The 23,320-nt window shown below is 39.1% G+C and overlaps 1 protein-coding gene across 1 annotated transcript in view; it reads right to left on the reverse strand.

Moving 5' to 3' along the window:
• Positions 1 to 23,320, reverse strand: part of Pkhd1 (PKHD1, fibrocystin/polyductin) — a 430,053-nt gene that overhangs the window by 238,460 nt on the left and 168,273 nt on the right. The window contains exons 37-38 of the mRNA XM_005369574.2: positions 2,026 to 2,236; positions 1,469 to 1,626 (exon numbers count right to left, since the gene is read on the reverse strand). Coding sequence (XP_005369631.2) covers positions 1,469 to 1,626; positions 2,026 to 2,236 — 369 coding nt within the window. The remainder of the gene's footprint in view (positions 1 to 1,468; positions 1,627 to 2,025; positions 2,237 to 23,320) is intronic.

Raw genomic sequence — 23,320 nt, forward strand, 5'->3', positions numbered from 1 at the left:
CCAGCTTGTTCTCCAGTTCATACTCAGGTACCCTTCTTCTATAGCCCAGACTCACCCACCATAGACATGGTGCTGCCCACAGTGGGCTAATCTATCCCCAGTCAATCTGCGGTCAAGACAGTCTCTCACAGAAATGACCAAAGGTTTATCCAATGTTAGTAGTTTTTTTAAATGAGGCCACTTCTTTGCAGGTGACAGGAGGTTCTGTCAGACTGATAACAAAGATTAATCAGCTCACATACATGGCCTTCTGTATTGCTGCACTGTGGTTAATATTAATAACTCAATAACCAGCAAAAGAGGGGGCAGTAGTTCAAAATAATGAGTCACTGTCTGGTGAATTACAAAGTCTAATCCTTCAAAGAATTGACCTATAAGCAGTAAATGAAGAGACGATGTGTGTTTTATGTTTTGGCACAACTGTGATCCTGATTTGGTGAAATTTTGAAGGTGGCAATCAGTTCTAACCCACTTTTATCCAAACATTTTTTTTCTTCTTTTCAAATTACATATTGGTTAGTTGATGACTTCGAATGGAAAAGAGTGAGGTCATGCTCATTCTCCACGATTAATAATCCCTTATATCCCAACACTGTGTATAACTGCACCTCTGTGTACACATCTCTGAAATCTTTAACTCTAGCCTTGATATTTCTGTCAGGGTCCAGATACTGTCAGACATCTCTGCTCAGTTGCTGGCCTGCCCTCTCAGTTTCAATGTGTGCAAAATTAAACTTCTATTCACCACTATGCCCCTATCCCCAAACCTTCTCCACTTCCAATCACAGTAAAAGCCTCATCATCCATCCACGGCTCATGCCTGCAAGTCATCCTTGACACCCACAGCATCCTGGACCAAAGTTGACAAATGATATCTTCACAGCATGTGAAAGCCTCATAATCTACAGTCTGGGAAACCAAAACATAACCTCCTAAACTAACCATCCCTGAAATAGATGTTTAATAGGCACATCAGTGTGATTCAGTGCCTGCTATTCTACCAGAAGATAAATTGGCTCCTTTACTCCTTTACCTAGAGTATACACTAGGTCACTTGGAAAACAAACCTCCAAAGAGAGGAGGTACAAATCTAATCAGTGAGAATGAACTGCCCAAGCCTATGATTCTGGAATCATGGTTTTCTTGAGAATCTTGGGAGAAGCCTGGGATTAAAGAAATCATTATGACATCCCAACTATCCAGGTTTAATTTGTTAACACAAGTCTTCCCAGAGCCAAATCATTAAACTATTTCCTTTGCCTTTTGTCTATTTCTTTCATCTATAAGTGGGAAAAGAGATGAAGTGACAAATCGTCAAGAGGATTCTGAAAAAGTACAGGGGGATACAGACATTCAAAGACGAACAGTGTGTTCTAATGCAAAAGACCAACCATGGCCCCACCACATATTGCTAGGCAGTGAGAAAACTTATTCACTCTTTGGGTTTTCCACCGATCTGCATTTATACCTTCAGCAGCATTGGCCTCCTGGCAGGAATGGAGGCGCTTTACTCTCTCCAGAGTAAGATTTCCTTGGATGACGATGTTCCTGCTGAGAAGAGCCACAGTAGCCTTCAAAATAGGATTCTTTCCAGCTACCCAGTTCTCTGTGATGTTGTAAGAATATCTGAAAAAAAAAAAAAGAACAAGAGTGGAAGATGCACTTGAGAACATCATTCTATATCTTATCAGAAAGAGTAAATAGATTCTTCTTTGGGGAGTGTCTATTTCTTCAGAAACTCAAATACCCAAGAATGAATCCTATATACATGTGTAAAACACACTGTGTACAGTATTGAGAATTACATACTGACCATGTTCCAAGGCAGAAATTCTAGGGTCCCCCTAAAGAAAGCATTCAAGAAATCTTCATCTTCATAACATCCAAGCTTTACTATTTTGTTTTCCAGGTGTCCAGCCCTATTTAACACTAACATATCTCATCAAGAGACAAATGTCCAGAGGCCAATTTGTGCAGACCTCACCTTCCCCCACTGTAAACCCATCCAAGCTGAAATTTGAGTACCTCAAGGGAGTCCTGAGACGGAGTTGTGCATTGTGCACAGTTTCCACAACAACAACCTCTTCCATTGATCCGGTGCCTTCAACACTCATCCCACTGATGATGACAGCCTCATCCCCAGGGCGCCAGTCCACAGCTTCCTCCAGAACCAAAGTTGTGTCTCCTGCGCACGCAGTGCCTCGAAGAGAGGTGACGGTCACTTCTGGAACTGCACCTAAAGTTGAGAGGAAACTTGTTTCAATACTTTGGTTGTCAATAAAAATACCATTTTATAGGAGGCGCTTGTACAAGCAGCCAACGAGAGAGAAATGAGAGGGAAAACATAGGTGCTGCCACTAGATAAAATTGACGTGGGAGCTAATCTTAACATCGAGAAGAACATCTAGGGGGGCTTCAGTTTTCTCAGTTACACCGAGAAGTAGACAAACGTCCAGCATGGGGTTTAGGATGATTTAATGAGATGCAGGTTAATGAAGTATCAAGGACAGACATCAGGGTTTATTCTTTCCTTCCCTGTATCACTTTGTGTTTAGAAAAATGAGCTTTTACTTCACTCTTATTTTAGAAGTGAGAAAGTAGGTGTTTTATTCTACTTTAGGAATCCATAATTCATTTACAACACAAAAGGTTTAACCCACCCACAAATGCTGTGAGCAGAGTAGGTTGCTTTAGAAAAGTCATTCTAGGACTTTGTGTGTTTATTGATCCCTTTGAATGAAAACTGACTGCGTCTGGAATCAGACTATCAAGCAGCTGAAGCAGGAAGACTTGTGACTCAACATAGCTTAGTGTGCACAGCACTCGCATACCCTGATCACACTCCCCATACCAAGCCCATATGCCCTTAACTATCAAAGATTTAAGAACGTCATTTACTTCACCATTTACACTGGGATTTTCCAAGAGAGGTCAAGCCAAATTTTTAAAGGCATTATGTGAAGCGATAGTTGAGAAAATGCATTGCTTACTCCCCACTCCTTCCCCTTTTCCTCAGTTCATCCCCCTTCCTCCTCCGCAATAGATCATCATTTACCTTTAGCCCACAGCAAGTTGCTGTCCTCCCCAGCTGCACTGAAGTAAAGTAATAATACTTGAATTCCTAACTGCGGGGGTTGCTGACAATAAATCATTTTCAAATTATTTTAAACTTTCCTCTTTATTTATTTGTCTGTGTGTGCACAGACACTTGTACCAACCATGTTGTTCTAGGCTGAGAAAGGTCCTTGGGTTAATGATGTAATTTCTGAAGTTTACCAAGGCAATAATTTTATCTTAAAAAACATTTACAGAGTTCAAAATTTCTAATTATAGGGCAGGTGGAAATTAAGGCATAAATCATCCCCAAAAGAAAATAATTTTAATTTTATTCCTTGTTTGTATATCTTAACCCTTGGGAATAAGAAAATGAAATAAAGTTTATTTATTTGTATATACATATGTGTGAATTTCTCTAACCTGTTCTTTATTGGCTACATACAAGGCTATGTATCAAAGATAGAACACGATCACATTGTGATGTTTGTTGCTTGTATCAAAAAGGACCAAAAGTGAAGACAACAAGGCATATTTCTCAGCTAATCATTTTTACAAGCAATGATCAAAGGCTGGAGAGATGGCTCAGTCATTAAAGACTAGGCTCACAACCAAAAATAAATACTGGTCAAGTCAAGATAAACAAAGAAACCCAGGGAATTTTAAAGTGCATATCTAACTATTGATATAAATTCATGTCCTTTCAAATATTGACAGTCTTTCCTTTTTGAAATTACAAAAATTATTGCAATTTTAAATTATAATTATAAATTTTCTGTTTTGTGATATAATTATAAAAATAATCTTTTTACATAACAAAATAACATTGGGTTCATTTCATGTTGGTCATTTACTGGTGGCCAGGATTTCTACTCTTTAGTGTGGCTTGTATACCCAGAGAGATGCCATTAAAGAAAATATTTTTTAGCACATTGTTATCAATTGTTGATAGCTTCTGGGTTAGAAACAGGGACTGGCTTTCATGTTGGCTTTCAGCACTGGGCCCCATCTGATTTAGACTTGTATGGATTTTATGTATGCTTTCTGTGACACTAATATTTACTTAGTGTCTGGAAGACAGTTTTCTTGTTATCTCCCATACTCTTTGGCTCTTACAGTCTTTGCACCCCGTCTTCCTCAGAGTTCCCTGAGCCCGGAAGGGAGGGATTTGATGGAGACATCCCATTAAGGGCTGAGCGTTCCAAGGTTGCTCACTCTCTACACATTGCCCTGTTGTGGACCACTGTATTAGTTTCTATCTCCTCATGAGGAAGCTTTTCTAATGAGGGCTTAGTTAGGGTTTCTATTGCTGGGAAGAGACACCATGACCACAGGAATGTTTATAAAAGAAAACGTTTAATTGGGGCTAGCAATTCAGAGGTTTAACGTACTGTATTGACAGTCTTTCAATGAAGCAAAATTACTTCATAACACTTACTCTCTTTACAAAAGTATTCTCTCCGTGTATGACTAAGATACAAAACCAGGACACATTCTGAGTCCCAGCCTCTTACTTTCATCTACAGCAGATATCAACCTGTTTGTGAGCTACAATCATTCAAACTCAAGATGTCAGAATGATTATTACAACAATCAATTAAGCTAGACCTTCTGCAGATTGATCTTATTCTAATAATTTCTTATCACATGCTTATGAAAGATTTTGCTGAATCACTTTCGACCAATCTCTTTGCTGGCTCACCTGTAGTCCCTCTTTTTGACCCCACTAACAAAGTGTCAAACTCTTTCCTTAACTCCCTATTTCTCTCCCAGTAGACCCTGCTCTATAGTTTCTGACTTCATAAGGACGTTTCTATCCCAAGAAATTCATCTCCTAACCTGGTTTGATTTAATAGCATTATCTGCCTCTCCCTCATTGTCAGCTTCATCCCCTGCGATTTTCCTAGCACAAACCCATCTGAAAGAGATCACTGCCTAACTTTTCCATGGAGTTTCAGAGAGCACTTCAGCTACCTGCTACTCTTTACCTCTTCCTACATACTCCTTAGAGTAACATAGGATATTTGATGGAGCAATTAGTGAGCACATCTGGGGTTTTTAACTCTGCATAATCAAAACTGAGTAGTGGGTAGCCCATTTATGTGGATTGTTTTGTACGAGAGAATGCAACAGTATAAAGGAGCAAATAAGAAAAACAAGGATTACAGTTATGACACAACATGTCCCAGATCTGAGCCCTTCTCTACCCATATAGACTACACATATCCATACTGAGCCTAAGATGAATATTAAAGGGCTCTCAAGAGCGTTTTATATCTTATGTTCTCCACCTGAGGTTCTCTGGGGGACAACATGCTGCATTCTTTAGAGTGATTATTGTTGACCATAAAGCAAGACTCGAAGACATACTGGATATTTGAGCTCTGTGTAGTAATTTGTCACGTTACTGATGTGGAATTGCCTTGCCCTCTGCATACCATTGGTTAACAAAGAAGATGCTTTCAGCCAGTGCCTTAACAGAATATAGCCAGACTGGAAGAGATACAGAGAGAGAGAGTAGACAAAGTCAGTGAGATGCCACATAACTGCCAGAGAGGAAAGACGCAAGCCACCAGTTAGAACCTGGCCAGTAGGCCACAAACCTGGTGGTAAATATAAATAATAGGAATGGGTTAATTTAAGATGTAAGAGCTTGTTAGGAATATGCTAGAATCATTGGCCAAGCAGTGTTGTCATCAATACAGCTTCTGTGTGCATAGTTTGGGTCAGCGCAGCTGGGAAATAAACGAGTGGCCTCAGCCTACACATTACCACACTTCTCTTCTGTCTACTAGCTAGCACTTGACACAACTCTAACTGGATCTCTAGTGCTGCAGTCTGTCTCACCCACTAAACACAGCAGCAAAAGCAGTACATATTTTGTTCATTATAACAATACCAAGGTCATTCATAGTGTCTGGCACATAGTAGATGCTCAGAAAACATATACATGTGTGTATGAGTATGTGTGTATGCACATAAACGTGTGTTATATACATGTATATGCTTATATGTGTGTGTATATATCACATATGACATATATGTCTCACTATATTTAGTGTGTGGCATCAATATAGCATGTGTGATATATACATGTATATGTTTATAATATATGCATATTATATTTTCAAATAAGATATAGGGAAGCAAGCACCTCAAACTTTGAATGTCTACTTTGAAAGGCATAGTTTAGACTCTGTGCCATGAAAAGTGCCTCACTATGCTTTATTATGCAGAGAGAACTCTCCCACACCTTGGAGTTTGACTGGATGGCAAAATGTCCACCCTTGGACACTTATGTCCGGTATTCTTTTTTAAAAAAATATTTATTTATTTATTATGTATACAATATTTTGTCTGTTTGGCTAAAGGCCAGAAGAGGGCACCAGACCTCATTACAGATGGTTGTGAGCCACCATGTGGTTGCTGGGAATTGAACTCAGGACCTTTGGAAGAGTGGGCAATGCTCTTAACCACTGAGCCATCTCTCCAGCCCATGTCCAGTATTCTTAGGGTAGCTAACAACAGCAGGGGTATCTCACACTCCTGAAATAAAGCAATGACAAAGACATCCAAAGCAAGAGGAAACTGGCATGAAAGGTGCCTTATGGTGAGCACAGTCGACAAATTCATTTGCTGGCTTCACATGCCGTTCATAACAAGTACACCCTTAAGCAGGTGGGAGTGTGGGGGAAAAGCGCATGTTCTGAGAGCTTGAGGAGGCAGCCAATACAATTTTTGTCATCACCAATGAAATATCTACAAGCTGATTAGATCCAAGGGGGCCTCGGGAAGCCAAGACAGTTACTAACCTATAGCCAGTGCCACTTTTATCATCACTAAATCATTCTGTAGTTATTACAGCTGTTAGAACCTTATCACCCACATCAGCAGGTGGCACCATGAATTCACAGTTTCTACTTTGTTTCTCATTTATGGATGTCCCATTCCAAACACAACTGGACACAAGGTTAGCATTCAATTCACAGTACCTAAAATATCTGTTCTAAATGTTGTCTTCTAAGCAATTACTTATAAAGTACAGCAAACATATACGTGAGTGAACATGCTATATGCAATATATAACAAGCATAAAATAATACATTTATTGAAGAATTAGAATAATCCTAAATTTTCTTTCTCCTTGGGAATTTCAGCTGTCCCTTAGACACAGACCAGAGTTACAATGGGAGTCTCAATTGGAGGATTGCCTTCATTAGGTTGGCCTGTGGATTTTCTTGTCATTGATTGATTTGAGAGGGCCCAGTCCAATGTACATAGTTGCCAACCCTGAACAGGTAATTCTTAGGCTGTATAAAAAGCAGACTGAGCACAAGTCAGAGGGAACAAGCCAGTAAGCAACTTTCCTCTGTGTCGCTGAGTCAGTCCCTGCTTCCTGGTTCCTGCATTGTTCCTGACTTGATTGTGGCAAAGGATGGGTTGTGTCCTGGAATTACAACAAAATTAATCCTTTCTTCCACAAGTTGCTTTTGACTGTGGTGCTTGTCACAGAAACCAAAAAGAAAAGGCACGATGCTGAGTAATTATTTTTCTTTCTGAAGAAAGGGCGAATATATCATTGCTGTGATTTCCTTTTTAGTTTTTTATTATTAATGTTATTATTGTTTTAATAGATTTTATTGATAGAAAACCACAATTCCTCCTGGACATGATTACAAAGCAATGAGATATTAACTCTGAATTCTGAACCTGGGACTTCTAAGTCTGGGACCAAGGAACTAGATGGGTAACACAGTTCTCTGCCTCTGATAGAACCATATATTAACTATACAGAATTAGATTGGCTTCTCTAAACACCATATGTATTACTTTGTAAATGCTATTTGTGCAAGGTAGGTCAGCTGAGCCCCTGGCCAATAGAGCACCACACACTTCAAATGTGCACTGTTTTCTTCATTGAACTCCTAAAACCCACATTGGGAAGCTCCTGTACTGTACCGCAAATCAAAGGTTATGTAAAAATACGGCTTACAAAGATCAGTGATTTATAAATATACTTAAATGATGAAGCCTGTAATTTAATACAATGTCTAACCACACTGGGCTTTCAATGTTGACCTGCTAAGCAACCAACTATTCATTTTCTCCCACTAATGACTTCTCATAATTGTACTTCCTACCAATTATTGTCCAAGCAATTCGCTGTCATTCATCTGTAATTATGCAGCCCCGGAGAACCACTTTTACCAAATTGGCATGGGAAGAAAGAAAATAACCTTCATGGATTGACACACTTAAAACTCACTAATTGTCCTCTGTTTGTTTTATAGGACTTAAATCTTTAAACTAAGTGAATAACTGACAAGGCTTCAAAAAAGATGGAAAGGGGGTAGAGAGAGAGACAGAGAGAGAGAGAAAAAAGGAAGGAAGGAAGGAAGGAAGAAGGGAGGGAGGGAAATGGAGAAGGAAAAAGAAATAAGGAAGATATACTAGGTGATATGTAGATGATAGATAGATAGATGACAGATAGATAGATAGATAGATAGATAGATAGATAGATAGATAGATAGATAGATAGATAGTAGATAGGTAGATACATAGATACATACATAGACAGACAGATAGAGTTCACCTGTTAAAACAATGTTCACATCATAACAGAAACAGGAAAAAAGATCAACTATAAACGTTCTCAATTATACACAAGCTGTTTCCCCCTAATTTCTGCATGCATCTTTCTCATAATATAACACTAAATGTTTCCTTTCCTTCCTTGTTGGTCTGTCGCTGTGAAGGCAAACATAAACAGAAAGATTCTTTTCCCCAATGCTAACTCTCAGTGTGAGAAATACACAAACGAATATCAAAGGTGTATCATGCTAAGCTTACAATAAAAGGACACCCAGAATTGACCACTGCACAAACACAGAATCCCCCACAAGGAAAGGGTTGGCTGGTGCTGAAAATGTTTCCCAAAAGAGTAATACTATTAACTATGCTGAGTTTTGAAGAATGAGCCAAATTTGCCCAGATAAAGTGAGCACCCAAACTATTTTTTTCCTGTACCATTCCTTCTGTCTGTGAGAATCACTTTATAATGTCTCCTTTATATTAAGGCAAACCTTGGTAGGGCATAAGCATCTCTGTGCCATATGTCCACTGTGAGCCTTCTGCATTGTTACTGGCTCATTTCCAGTGGTCATGAGGGAGAAGGGAGGATGCACCTGCAGGAAAGAGAAAGGTAAGCCAGATAAACACTCTGACTATGCTTACCAGCTATCTGCAACCACGGCAGATCAGTCAACGTGTCCAAAATGCATTGAAATGGAGTGAAGACTAAGTCTCTCCCAGTGCTAAGAGCTCTGCTGTTCTTTTGCCACAAGAGTTTTTAATAAAGCTAACCATGGTGTGAAGATAGTAAAATTAGTTCTAGTCCTCTGCAAGGATAAGAGAAAAGATAGCTTTCTCTGTGCAAAAAAAAAAAAAAATTATAGCTTTTCTACTTTGATTCAAAGCAAGCACCATAAAAGAAACAGTATATAGTGATATCATCAGAAATACCTGGACCTTTATATTATCTCCTATGAAGGTTTCAGCCACTTCTACCAGCAACCAGGATTCAACCACAAAATGTCTTTGAAACATCTTTCAATCAGACACACAAATCCTACATGGTTGCTGTGAAATGTCACAAAAACCCTCTTTTACCTGCTGTTCCCAAGCTATGTCAAATTCATATGCAGCATTATTTGGATAATCATTTTGGTAAGAATATGGGTAGGTTTATGCCACCAATTAGAATGTCAGTGAGGATTAAGAGGAAGAACTTTGAATAAAATTTATATTTAGAAAAAAATAAGCACGTCATTTTTAAAGTACAAATACTGAGCTGAGAAAAGTAATGAAATAGCTCATAATCTTCTATGACATATTAATGTATGTCTTTTTTACTCCTTTTTGTATTTACATGTTAGCAAAATTGTATGTTTTAGCAATACTCTAATTCTGCACATATCTTTCCTTTGAAATGTGTTCTTTCATTAAAAAATAATGATTATAACTAGGGCTTTAGTGCTGGCCTTCCACAGAGAAGTACACCCCACCCTCACTCCCTCTTCTCTGTTTTGTGGCTTCATCTATCCAATAAGATGTTTGATCTCTTTGATCAAAGACTGCCTTCTCTTGCAGATGCACTTAAATGTGTTCAGGTTGGGCTGACTGTAGACTGCCTTCTCTTTCAGATCTTGTTTTTCATTTTTAACTCTTTACATTAACCTGTATGCACCGCTCACTCCACCCTATTCTCCTGGCACAGCCTGACAACTGATATTCTGTTATGCTCCTTATTTCTCAACTTTGTGACCAGTTTCTCCTGTTTTCTTGTGCATCTGCCTTCTTCAGGTTAGTTCCAAGTTGTGGGATAGAAAGACAAGGAGGAAGGGCAGCTAGAGTAAGAGAGCCTGTGCTGGGGAGAGTCAAGGCAGGATTTGGGACTTATGCTGTTATTGTTTAATGACAAAGCATCTTCTATTAGATTAACTTAAAGTAGAATAAGGTTCTCCAACTTCTTCAGATATGTTCTTTTCACTGCTTATCTATAAGGGAGTAATTGGTTTGGAGGACCAGACCTGGGGAAAGGGGTTTAAAAAGGAAAAGGGAAATCTGATTGGTTTCTGTTCAAATTTCTGAAAGATGGCCAACTAGACACATAGTCTGAGGAAGCAGGCTTCTTATCAGAGCAAAGAGATGCGGCATAGGAGCAAAATGTCACAAGTGCCATCTAATAAGTCACACGCTCATTTGTCATGGTTTCCAGGTCATGTATATCCAGCATGATATCAAACTCTGTCAGATCCATATTCTCCAACATACAACATGTCTCTGAAAAAACATCATCCTTAAAGTGATCCAAGGCACTGGCAACCCACCCAGCACTGGTCATTTGGAAAAGAAGCACAAATGGCGGTAACCACACAAGGCAAAAGCTATAGCCCAACACGGGGAACACAGTTTTTAATCTCATAGCTTTAAAAATCAGAATTCTGAAGGTAATTCCACTGAAACAAAGGAGGGTTGTCATTGTTGCTTCATTTTATAAATTCTGAGAAGAAAATAGAACTCCATGGTATTTATAATTTCCAATGGTCATGTGCAGTATTCGACTTATAACTCATTTGTCCATATTTAAAACACATCACTTATATCCATTCCCATCATCACTTTCCCTTCTCCTCCAGCTTCTCTCCTATAACCTTATAATTGCCACTATGATTACTGATTTCTACCTGGATAATTTAGAATAATGTGGGGCTGGAGAGATGGCTCAGTGGTTAAGAGCATTGCCTGCTCTTCCAAAGGTCCTGAGTTCAATTTCCAGCAACCACATGGTGGCTCACAACCATCTGTAATAAGGTCTGGTGCCCTCTTCTGGCCTTCGGCATACACACAGATAGACTATTGTATACATAATAAATAATAAATAAATATTTAAAAAATTTAGATTAATGTGCACATCTCAAGATCTACCATTTAAACACATCTGTCCAGTCTCCACACTCATATTTATTCTTTTGAGACAAGCCCATATTTTGTAGCTCAGACTAGCTTCCAACCCGGTATCCTCCTGCCTCACTCTCCCAAGTGCTGAGATTTCAAGTGTGAACCACCATATCCTCTTTTTGACAGATAAAGCAACCAATACTCATGAGCACAAGTGGGACATAAATACAATTAAGGATTATGTTCAAATTATTATAATCACATTGGTGAATAGTGTTCAGAAAATGATTAGCCATTGGAGGAAAACAGATAATGGGTGAACAAACAGTATCAACAAAATCTGTATGAATTAAAGCAGAGGTCAGCAACATTTTCTGAAAGAAGTGGGTACTCAAAGCTCTAGTGTTTACAACCAAGTTAACTGCAGCATAACTACTCGATTCTGCTACAGTCCTGCAAGGTCACCATAGATAAAATCTCAACAGACATGGGTCACTGTGCTTCAACAAAAATTGTTCTAAAAGAACAAAGAATGGACCAGATTTGGTCATAGGTCGTAATCTTCTAAACTTATTTAAATATGCAATGGTAAAAAAATAACTAAAAATTATTAAAGATCAGAGAACTTAGTAGGGAAATGCATATTGTTTCTTCTAGAGGAAAGAGTTTCTAAACACAAATCTAAGACAAGAATTATACAGGAAATTGTCTTTAGAGTTGCTATTATAAGAACATTAAAGAACATTAAATCCTGAAGAGTGCATAACAAAATGGAGAAAGAACATTGACAGGTACTTTATGACTTTGTCAAGAGTATTACATAGAGGGATGTAGAAACAATGCTCCACTGGGGATCACAAAGTATCTTGAAAGGATTAAATTGGAAAGATTGTTCGAGAACCCATAAGGCTCAAGAAGGCTTACCCTCGTGTGTCTTTCTACCACAGGTAAATATACAGCTATATGTGCAAAAAGCAGAAAGACCTCACATGCCTCTTCTGCCCATGGGAAAAAAAAACAGAATAAGCTTTAGTTACCTCTCCTTCCAGGCCCTGTTTCATCATTTCTAAAATGAAAGCAATAGTCCTAATCCCAGCCTTTCGTGCGCCACGGAGCCCTGAGAGGTAGATGAGAGGAAAGGGTGTGAGCCAGCTTTGAAAACTGTGAAGTGCCGAGATGGAAGGAAAATCCAATTTCAAGAAATGCTGAATATAATACCCAATTCCTCCTTCTCCATGACCAGGCCATTAACAGTGCTTTGATGATGCGAATGGAAGGATACTGTTTGAAAGAGGGATGCTGCCTTTGTAGATTCCCATTCCCTTAACTAGCTGCAGTCCCTTTTGATACTTGCAAGTGTAAAAGCGTACCAATATTAACCAGTCAATAAACTAAAAGAAGATGCGCCTGGAGAATGATGATGGCCGAAGCTGAGGGTGGCATCTACAGCAGACAGGGTATGACAGCTAGAAAGACATTTTGTACTTTCTCATGGGAACAATGAGAAGTTACAAAGAGTTTCAAACATCAGCATGATTTAAAAAAACAAATTATGTTTTTAAAAGATTGTCTTGGCCCCAGGGCAGAGATTGAACTGAAGAGATTATAAGAACAGCAACTAAAAGCAATATTAGCACCAAAGTAAGCTAAGGTGACAATAATAGGAGTGTACAGAACACAGATTCACAAGTTGTTCAACAATAATACTTAGTAAAGGACAAAACGATAATAAAAGAGGTATTAAGAATGGCAATCAGGATTCTGGCTGGCAGAAAAAATTAACAATCCTGTATTCATCTTAGATTAATAATGAGGCAATTTCACCAAATCCAATTGCAGCTACATAACAAGAATAAGAATATGAACTTGTATTGAATACTTAGTTGTTTAATTCCTGCTGACTTGAGTTATATTTTATGTGTCTTATTGGCCTTGTTTCATGTAATAGCACGATAAAAAATATTTAACAACAATTCTACACACAGAAGGTGAAACACTTAGGAGGTGACATTTTGAGTTCCATCATCTAGTTATTGATAGTGTTAGGATTTGAACCCATAAAGTCTTTTAGAGTTCAAGCTTGATCACTGAAGATGACTAAGTAATCAATCTCTTTTTTTCTTATTGATTTTATTGAGCTATAGTTTTTCGCTGTTTCCCTCCCTTCCTCTCCCCTCCCCTTCAACCCTCTCCCATGGTCCCCATGCTTCCAATATTAGTACTCAATTTCTAAGCAAAATCTAGCTCATTGGGGAAAAATAGGAGTCATTCTGCCACACCAGGGGTCTTCCTTGACTGCCGTCTATAACATAATAGCCATTTGTCAAAAGTGGGGTAAAGATTGGTGACTGTAATGTATAACTTTGTATTTTAACTTCTTTGAACTACAGAATACCCAGACATCAGTCAAATACTATTCTGGGAGTATCTGTGAAGGTATTTTCTAGGTAAGATTAAAATCAAAACTTGGCAATTCAGTAAAATTAATTGCCTTCCACAATGAGAGATAATTAAGATCCAGGAAACTCCTTGATACATAAATGCAGGCTCTGATTATATCTTATCTTGTCTTCAGACTCAGAATGAGCTCTCAGCATTTGGCTCAGTCATCTGCCATCTCTTCAGCTATAACTTACGCCATCAGTTTTCCTGTTTCTCATGCTCTTGAACGTGAATAAGGAATTGCACATAGCACTTCTTCTTAGTCTCCAGTTGCTAATGGCTAGGCATGGGACTTTTCAATCTCTGTGATGAAATGGTTTAGTACAAAACAACTGATTACCACATTGGGTTACCAATCTGTGAAGAATATTATAAAAAAGAATAAATTTAGAAATACAGGAAAGACTCAAATACTGATTTTGCTTTTTTAGTCTACCAATAACTAAATTTTCAGGAGAAAGTATATTTCTAACTTGAGAACTGCAATCCTAGTTTGCCTTCCCTGGAATATGAATATGCTCCTATATAACTGATATTTGTAACGTAACAATAACTCTGCTTGTAGCATAAAATAAGGATGTCATCATTTGCTGAGTGACAGTCATGGCTCTCCTTCCCTTTCCAATACTTCAATTATAGAAAGAGATGTGGTATTGCCATTCTTCTGATTCTACTCTTTCACCCTCATCGGTATCGGGAAGGGTCCTGGAAGTAACTCCCTAGAACCTTCTTTCTAAAGCAGAGAAATACCCAGCCAGCTCTCTTAAGCCCAAAGGTCGACTTGCTCCTTCTTGGCTGAACTGACCATCCTGCAAGCAGTGAAGTCTCCCGTTCTGCTTGCAGTTTTAAAGGTACGGAAGAAAAGAAACTCCTTGTGTCCCCTTCATGCTCAGACACAAACAGTTTTGTGGCACACCATTGCCCCATGATAATTCTCTTCTTGGATTAGAACCAAATCTTTTTAAAATTATTTTGCATGTTTAATAATTGTTACAACTTACCTGATGTATCTTTTCTCCATAACATTTAGATCATACTTAAAAATCAACAATTAATTATGATAGAACCAGAGTAGTTAGTCAGCAATGTTTGCATAGTAAGTAATGGCAGCTAAGTTAGTATGCCAATATGCGATATACTTTTACGATACTAAATGCTTTTGTAAGAGAAGCTATACCCATGAAGTCTCAACAATATAGCTACCTAAACAAGACCTGAACATGAACAACAAAAACAAGCCTAGACAAAGAACCACAGACAATTGTACAATGCTGGAAGCGGGAGAAATGGTCTTCCCCAGAGAAGAGCACACCAATACAATGTGGTAAACCCTGAAAACAAATAAATATACAAGTGACATCGTATGACATAAGGATTTGTTTCTATATTTAGATCGTTATGCTTTCGACAATTAGAGAAAAAGAGGTCATAAAACTCAGAAAGTATAAGGAGGGGTATATAGGAGGGGTCTGAGAAAGAAAGGAAAGGAGAAAATAATATAATTATAGCTTAATTTAAAAAAATAAGTATATGTAAATATTTACACAAAAGAGAGGCAGGTGAGGCTAGAACTATGCTCTGGGACCCTCTGCCTGAAACTATTTAAAAATTAGCCTTTTCCTTTTATTGCCACTTGAAAAATATAATCAATCAAATTTTTAAACATCACAATATATTTTAATTCTGAATTTTCTTTTCTTTGTGGTGAGGGTTTTGGTTTTGATTGGTGAATCTGCTGGAATTTTACCCAGCCAAATTAAACAAATTTTAAATATATTACTACAAGCAATCCAGCTAAATCTTTTTGGAATTGAAAATCATTAAAAATAGCAAAAAACGAATTTCAATATTTAAAAGGTGGACTGTCTATTTTTTTTTTTACTGTACATTATCCACAATAGTAGAAAAGACACCTCTTATTTATAAAGCCATCCTTTTTCAACCTCAGGCCATGCAGTTCTGAATGATTTTCCATACCATTGTTGCAACAAGGACCCACTTGAGAATAAGGGTAATTCTTCCTTTGTCAGAGACAATAACACAAGTAGTAGATGATATAAACACCATCAAAGTCACTTCAAAGCCTTTTTCTTAAGTTTCCCATTAAGCTATTCAGGAACCAAATATTTACCAAGGTCCTTTTTGAATGTTAGCCATATTCTTGGCAATAGAGATCTATCATAAGCAGAAACAGAAACAATAACAAAAATAATGAAAATCACCTGTCCCCATGATGTACTTATATTACTGACAGGGGCAGTAGAATAAATAAAACGACTATAAAAATAAGTCCTGCATGATATATTTATCAGGCAAGGTTAAGAGCTAAGGGCAGGCAACAAAGTGATGTGTTGGGACAAATGAGATTTGCTCAAGGGTCAAATAGCCACCTGGAAAGAGGAGCTGTCTTCTATCCAGAGCAATAGGATCCCCGTTTCTGCCTCTGTAGGAGTAGAAAGTAACTGCCATAGAAGGCAGCTTATGGGAAAGCCCAACCCAGAGCTGCAGAGAGGCAGTCCTAAGGATGGCAGAAGAGCACCTGGGCACAGCTGTGCTCGCATTTTCTCAGCTAGATGAGGCAGTGAATGCCCTTATTTTTTGTTTGAATTGGGTTTTCTGTCACTTCCAACCAAAAGAGACCTGACTAATGCCAACACTTCCAAGTATATATAGAAACCTGAAGTACCTTACAATGTGTTTCTAAGTGGGGCTCCCACTGTACTGAGGTTATTGAAAAGCTAACTCCCATTTCCAATTAGCAATATACATTTACATACAAACACTTAAAATCAAAAGACCTTAAAAGTACGTTAGCTTAAACTATCAAATTAGGGAAGCCTTCCATTTGCATTGGCCCGAGGTCACTATTCTTGTCTTATCAAGAAACTACAGTAGGGGTGTTTTTGCCACTGTGTACAAAATAGTTGTGTGTAGTACCTTTTAAAAGCATTATTACCTTTCTCAGCCTAGATAATCAGGATAGGGGGAGTACTTTGGTCCTGCCTCAAAGCAATGTGCTAGACTTTGTTGACTCCCCATGGGAAGCCTTAGCCACTCTGAGGATTGGATGTGGGGTGGGTGGGGTTGAGAGGGGGTGAGGGGGGGAGGAGAAGTCAGGAGGAGTGGAGGGAGTAGGAAATGGATTTGGCATGTAAAATGAGAAAAGATAGTTTTAAAAATACAAATTTAAAATGTGGTAAAATTTTAAAAAAGCAATATTGGTCAAAACAGAGAGAAAGTTCCATCTTATTTTTTGTTAGTGATATGGGTCATGTTTTCAAAGTCATATGACACAGTATTTGTCAACCCTAAAAGGAAATTAGTCATCTACCCAGTTTCCAGGTGGAGGTAGGACTCTGAAAAAATTCACTTCTGTTAGCCATGTAACTAGGAGCCTTCACAGCATTCCAACTGACTACAACTCCAATGCTGTATTCACGCTGGCCAGTTAGGAAGCAGCTGGGACTAAGTGGCACACAGCAGTAACCAGCTGGTTTGGAAGGCTGAGGCAAGAAGGTCACAAATTTGAGACCAGTCCAGGTGCCTTGGTTAGAGTTTCTATTGCTGTGAAATGACACTGTGACCATGGCAACTCTTATAAAGGAAAACATTTAAGTGGGGCTAACTTCCATTGTTGGAGGTTTGGTACATTATTATCATGGCAGGAAGACAGGATGCTGGAGAAGGAGCTGAGAGTTCTATATTCGGATAGGTAGGCAACAGGAAATGATGGTGAGCCACACGAGGCCTGACTTAAGCTTCTAAGACCTCAAAGCCAACCCTACTCCAATAAGACCACAACTCATAATAATGCTATGCCTTATAAACCTATGGGTCAATTTTTATTCAAACCACCACACCCGGTTATATATCTGACCTTTGCAACTTAGTCATTCTCTGTCACAAAACTAAAATTAAAATGACAAAGGATCCAGGTCAGTGCCAGTGCTCTTGCCTAGCATGCATAGACCTTAGGACTAGAAGAAAATGATTACAGGTAGCAATGGTTAGACTTTAAATTCCCCTCCCATCTTTCATTATTTCTTCTAACTTTATTTCCAACCCTAACTAAAACAATAAAATACAGGGGGAAAGACATTTGGCTCTCCTCATCAAACCATTGGCAATCTCCATCGGCAGCTACATGGCTTCTCTCTGACTCCGCTTACTTTCCTCCACTATCTTCTTGGAAATCCTGCTTTACTCTATTCTGCTCTACCAGTAGGCCAAAGCAGCTTTATTAATTAACCAAAGATTCACAGCATACAGAGGGGAATCTGATGTAGAAGGGTCATCTGTCTGTGTTATTTTCATTGGTTAATAAAGAAATTGCTTTGGCCTTTTGATAGGCCAGCCCTTAGGTGGATAGAGTAGACAGAACAGAATTCTGGGAGGAAGAAAGCAAAGTCAGGCAGACGCCATGCTTCTCCTACCCAGGACGGATGGTGGTTACACTCATGCCGGTAAGCCACAGTCAAGTGGCGATACACATTAATAGAAATAGGTTAATCAAGATGTGAGAGTTATCCAGTAAAAGGCTAGAGCTAATGGACCAGGCAGTGTTTAAATGAATACAATTTGTGTGTTGTTATTTCAGGTATAAAGCTAGTCATGTGGGAGCCGAGCAGGATGAAAAGCAAGCCTGCCCACAGCACCTTCTACAATTGGCACTCCAATGTGATGGACTAAATCCACTTAAAAACCTGCCCACAGCACAGGAATCCACATCAGAAAGTATTTGCAAATGTCATCTAGATCACTGTTTCTCAGTCTCTGTCTAAGTCATAACTGTGTTGGAGGTTAAAGAGCCCTTTCAGAGGGTCACATACCAGATACTTATATTACTATTCATAATAGTAGCAAAATTACAGTTATGAAGTAGCAACAAAAACAATTTTATGGCTAGGATCACTATGACATGAGAAACTGTATTAAAGAGTCACAGCATTAGGAAGGTTGAAAATCACTGTTCTAGATCAAGTGAGATCTGGAAGTGGTAGTTTGGTTTGAATCAACCTTCCATATGGAATCCAAGAGCAACATTAAGTTAGGAGATAGTGACTGCATACTCAAGTAAGGCTTCTAAATTGACGATTGTCCAAGAGAATGCCCAACAAAAAGGGAATTCAATAAAAAGCCTGATCAACGTCTTATCTCTTCTACCTGCCCAATATCAACATAATGTAAAATGCAGATAAGGGGGGTAATGTAACTGTGGACCATGTTTCTACCACTCTGAGTGCCTCGAGCCAGAGGCCTAAAGGAAGAGTATGGTATATTAAGTGGATAGGATACTGAAGACTTAGAACTGGACAAATTAGGACTTGGCTTTTAAATATGAAAAATTAACTGGACGCTTCTGTTAAAGTACAAGAAAGAATGTTCATCAGGATATGGATGAAGATAGTGATCAGAAGGGAAAATATTGTTCTGGCCAGAATGTTTTTATCTCCCCGATAACCCTAAAATTGTATCTCTTCCATTGTGGAGATTTATACACCACACAGGCTGAGGATCATTTCTGTGGTGACAAATACTAGAGAAGGTAAAAAGTCTCTTTAGTACAGAAGTGAGGAAATCTAGCATCCCAGGAGCAGAAGATGGGGAGGAAGAGGAAAAAAGAGGAGAGAGGGTAAAGAAAAAAACCTCTAATGTGCCAGGTAGTGGTGGCACAAGCCTTTAATCCCAGTACTAGGGAGGCAGAAGCAAGCAGATCTCTGTGACTTCAAGGTCAGCCTGGTCTACAAGAGCTAGTTCCAGAACAGGAAACAGAACTTTACAACACTGGGATGTGGGGAGGGTTTAAATTTTCAAATTTTGAATTAAAGCAAAAGATTTTAGTAATGTCATATGTATTTATACATATGAACCATACAAATAATCCTCTGTGTCTTTGTATGAGCTCCAGAGACTAAACTCCAGTTATCAGGCTTGAGTAGAAGTGCTTCATGGGCCCTTAATGGAGCTTTTAATCACGATTTTTACAGTGAAACTCTTATTCTTTCTAATGTAATATCACTTTAAACAGGTAGTAGAGATAAAGGCACTGAATTGATTCCTCGAGCTGCTTAAGCTTTTGTTCCTTGACCTCGAATATTCCCCTGTTTATGGAGCCCCCGGGGGCTCTCTTAGGAAATGTGGTTTTTGTGGGACACAGTATGAAAAATCACTGACCAGGAACACACTGCTCTGCGCTGCTCCATGAGCGCTACACTGTGCTTAAAGATCGTGCTTCCCTCCTTAGCAACCACAGCAGCAGCATCAATACGGGATCTGTCCAAACCTTGGAACTGAAATACAGATTTCTGGAAACTCTACAAGGAAAATGAGCCATTTGCTTATGTAAATAAGCCCCTTCCTTTTTTATTCCTAGAGAAGCATTACACTCATAACAGCTTTACTAGAATTTTGCTCAATCATGTCCCCACATAGCAGTTTTCCTCAGAAATATCCATTTATATTTAATGCCTCTGTCTTGTAATTCCTTGAGAAGGACAAAGGCGGAAGTCCAGTCAAGGCCGTAAAACTACTTTTCTTCAAAGAATCTGTCAGCCAAATTTCTCCGGGAAGAAGCAGAAATGAAAGGGGAGACATTGATAAATTTCCCTGCTGAACAATCAATAAAACCCGCTCTGGCCTGCTCAGCCCCCCACTGTGGAGGCAAGAGCCGTAATTACATTGTCAAAAATTCAAGTTGCCCAGGCTGACGCAACCGCTTTGAAAAGTGACAACTGATTGGCATTCAGTTTGGGTGGTGAAACTGGATTGGCAGAGGCAAAGGCAAAAGGCAAGAGTGTGGCCAAGGCAAAAGGCGAGAGTGGGTTTTCTTTATTTCCTCTAAGTACTCAAGCCACAGACTTCCAGCCCTGGACTCTTTGGTCATATTAACTTATCGGGGTGGGCAGGTGACAGTTACTAAGCCATCAGCACTCCTACTGCAATAGAAAAATACCTTGTCTTCATCCACTCCCAAATACACAGACAAAGGTATTGCCGCATGTGTGTGTGTGAGTGCCAACATGTGTTGTTTTCCTGCGTCCAAACAAAGCCATGAAAAGTGCTTTCAAGCCCAGCTTTCCTTGTGACCGCTGAACAGCAAAGCCCGTTTGCCTAGCAATTGTAATCTCTGATGAAAATCAGCTAGAGCAGAGGGGTTGCGAAGGGCAGTAATGAAGAATGAACAAGCAGGGACGCACTGGGGAGACTGATGTGACTGACACGATGACCCAGATGGAAGTTTCTAGATGACCCTTGCTTGAGTTAAATTAGAATCCATCAATCCCCTCACTACTAGACGCTAGGAAACAAGCCTGCGAAGGACACCATTTGCCGGACAGTGTCGGCCTTCTGGCTCCGCAGGGCCCATGTGACTGTTTTCTGTGATTTCATCGTAACCACACCTAGGGGTGGTGACTGTCCTGTGCTGGGAAGCAACTGTACCATGAGAGATTAAAATCTAAAGGTGCCCACTGGGTGATGGGAATGGAACAGAAGGTACCTGGGAATGTTGTTTTCTCATGAGCTCCAAGGCTAAGTCATCTCTAGCTGATGAATAAAGTTATTAATTAATAAGATGAGTAAATGTTGGATAGAGGGGTCCACATGCCACATTTTCAATTAGAAATTGCTGTCTCTTTAACATTTCCTAAAATGAGCTACCTAGCACTCCATCCCCTGTGGTTATGGAAAAGGAAAAAAAATGTGTAAGCAGAATATGAACAAAGCAATAAGAATTAACAGTGTGAGTTGTATTGTCACTGCTCTAAAACACCTTATACGTACTAAGTGTAGGATGGTGACTCTGTTTTTACACCCTGGTTTTATAGAAATTAATTTTTTCAAAATCATAACTGAAAACCAACAGACCTAAGCCTATTCCTAATCCCACAATGTCCAGTGCACCAGTAAATCTCTCAGTTCAGTCGCTGATTCAAAATCAATCCCCCTGAGGTTTCCTCTGCTACGCATATTCAATTTGAGGATTGATTCCTCAATCCTGTGACCACCGCATCAGAATCTGGGGATGAGATTCAGGAGGCTAGATTTAGAAACTCTTCCTGGATTAGTCCTCTGAGATACACTAAAGCTGGTGGATCTCACCACATATTTCCTGGAATACTAAGCGGATACCGCCTCATTAGGGACTTTCTGGGTGGAAGACAGTGAATCAAGCTGCTCACCCTTTAGAATATTTGACAGCAAAAGAAAAGTAGTTTGGTTCTAATCCCTGATTGTAACTAGATCCACCTTTGCCCTGGGAAGAAAGGCCACTGAAGTAACATAATGATTTTAATGATGGTATTCCACTGGTCCTGAAGGAGACCTACTCCAGACCTCAGGTGGTAAGAGATGGTGAGAGAGATTGATGAAGGACACGTGGGGCTTGATGCTTTGACACATGAGTGAGAAAAGGACATCTTCCCACCCAACTGGCCAATCGTTTTGTCTCATGGACTTTCAGATGAACGAAGTATAGAATTATCATATCAGAGAGGGTGTAGATTGGATCATCCCACATCCCATGCTCAGGCTTTGCAGATTAGGTGACATGTTTCATGGGAGGGGCTTTGAGGGTGAGTGAAATATTTATGGCAGGGCTGAAACCAAAGAGAGGTGAGAGAAGATGAGCAGGAGGAGGAGGAAAGAGGGGCACAGAGGAAATAAAGGAAAAAAAATACAAAAGGAGAGAAGAGGAGAAAAGAAAATGGGAAAGGGAAGCAGAGAAGAAATACACCCAACTGTGTCAAGGAGTGTCACATAGACACACTAGGGATATTCCTCTTAATTTACAAAAGTTTGAAACTTATTATTAATAATGGCATTTACTCAGCTTTAGCTGTGCCATATTGAACATAGGCTATGCCACTGTGGATTTTCTTTAATTTGACATTTCTTTATTTATAAAGTTCACGGAATTTTTAAAATATAACCATGTAGGATATATTATGAATGTTTTCACTGATTATTCATACTTGAACATGGAAGTTCAAATAATAGAGAGAAAATACATGGAGCAAGTTTTCATTTTCCTCCTTTGAATTCTAGTCTCCATGAGCCCTGCAGGTGGCCTAAGTGACCAGCAGACTAAACACTTGGAGACCACAGCTAACCTGTGCAAAGGCAAAAGATAGTTGTGAATCTTAGCTGACAGATCCATGAAGACAGGAGAAAAAGAGTAAGAATCCATGGGACAGGAATTCCGAGTTCCCATCCAGATAAGTTATTGGTACTTAAAATTACAAAGTCAATGGTTTCTCCATCACTTATCTGGCTCAGGGCCAAAAAAAAACTGTAAAAAAACTTTTGGCTTCCTCTTAGAGTAAGATGAAGAAGAAGCCATAGAGTATTTTGTATGTGCATGTGT

This window comes from Microtus ochrogaster, unplaced genomic scaffold (assembly GCF_000317375.1).
Source record: "Microtus ochrogaster isolate Prairie Vole_2 unplaced genomic scaffold, MicOch1.0 UNK52, whole genome shotgun sequence".
In the NCBI taxonomy this organism is placed as follows: Eukaryota; Metazoa; Chordata; class Mammalia; order Rodentia; family Cricetidae; genus Microtus; species Microtus ochrogaster.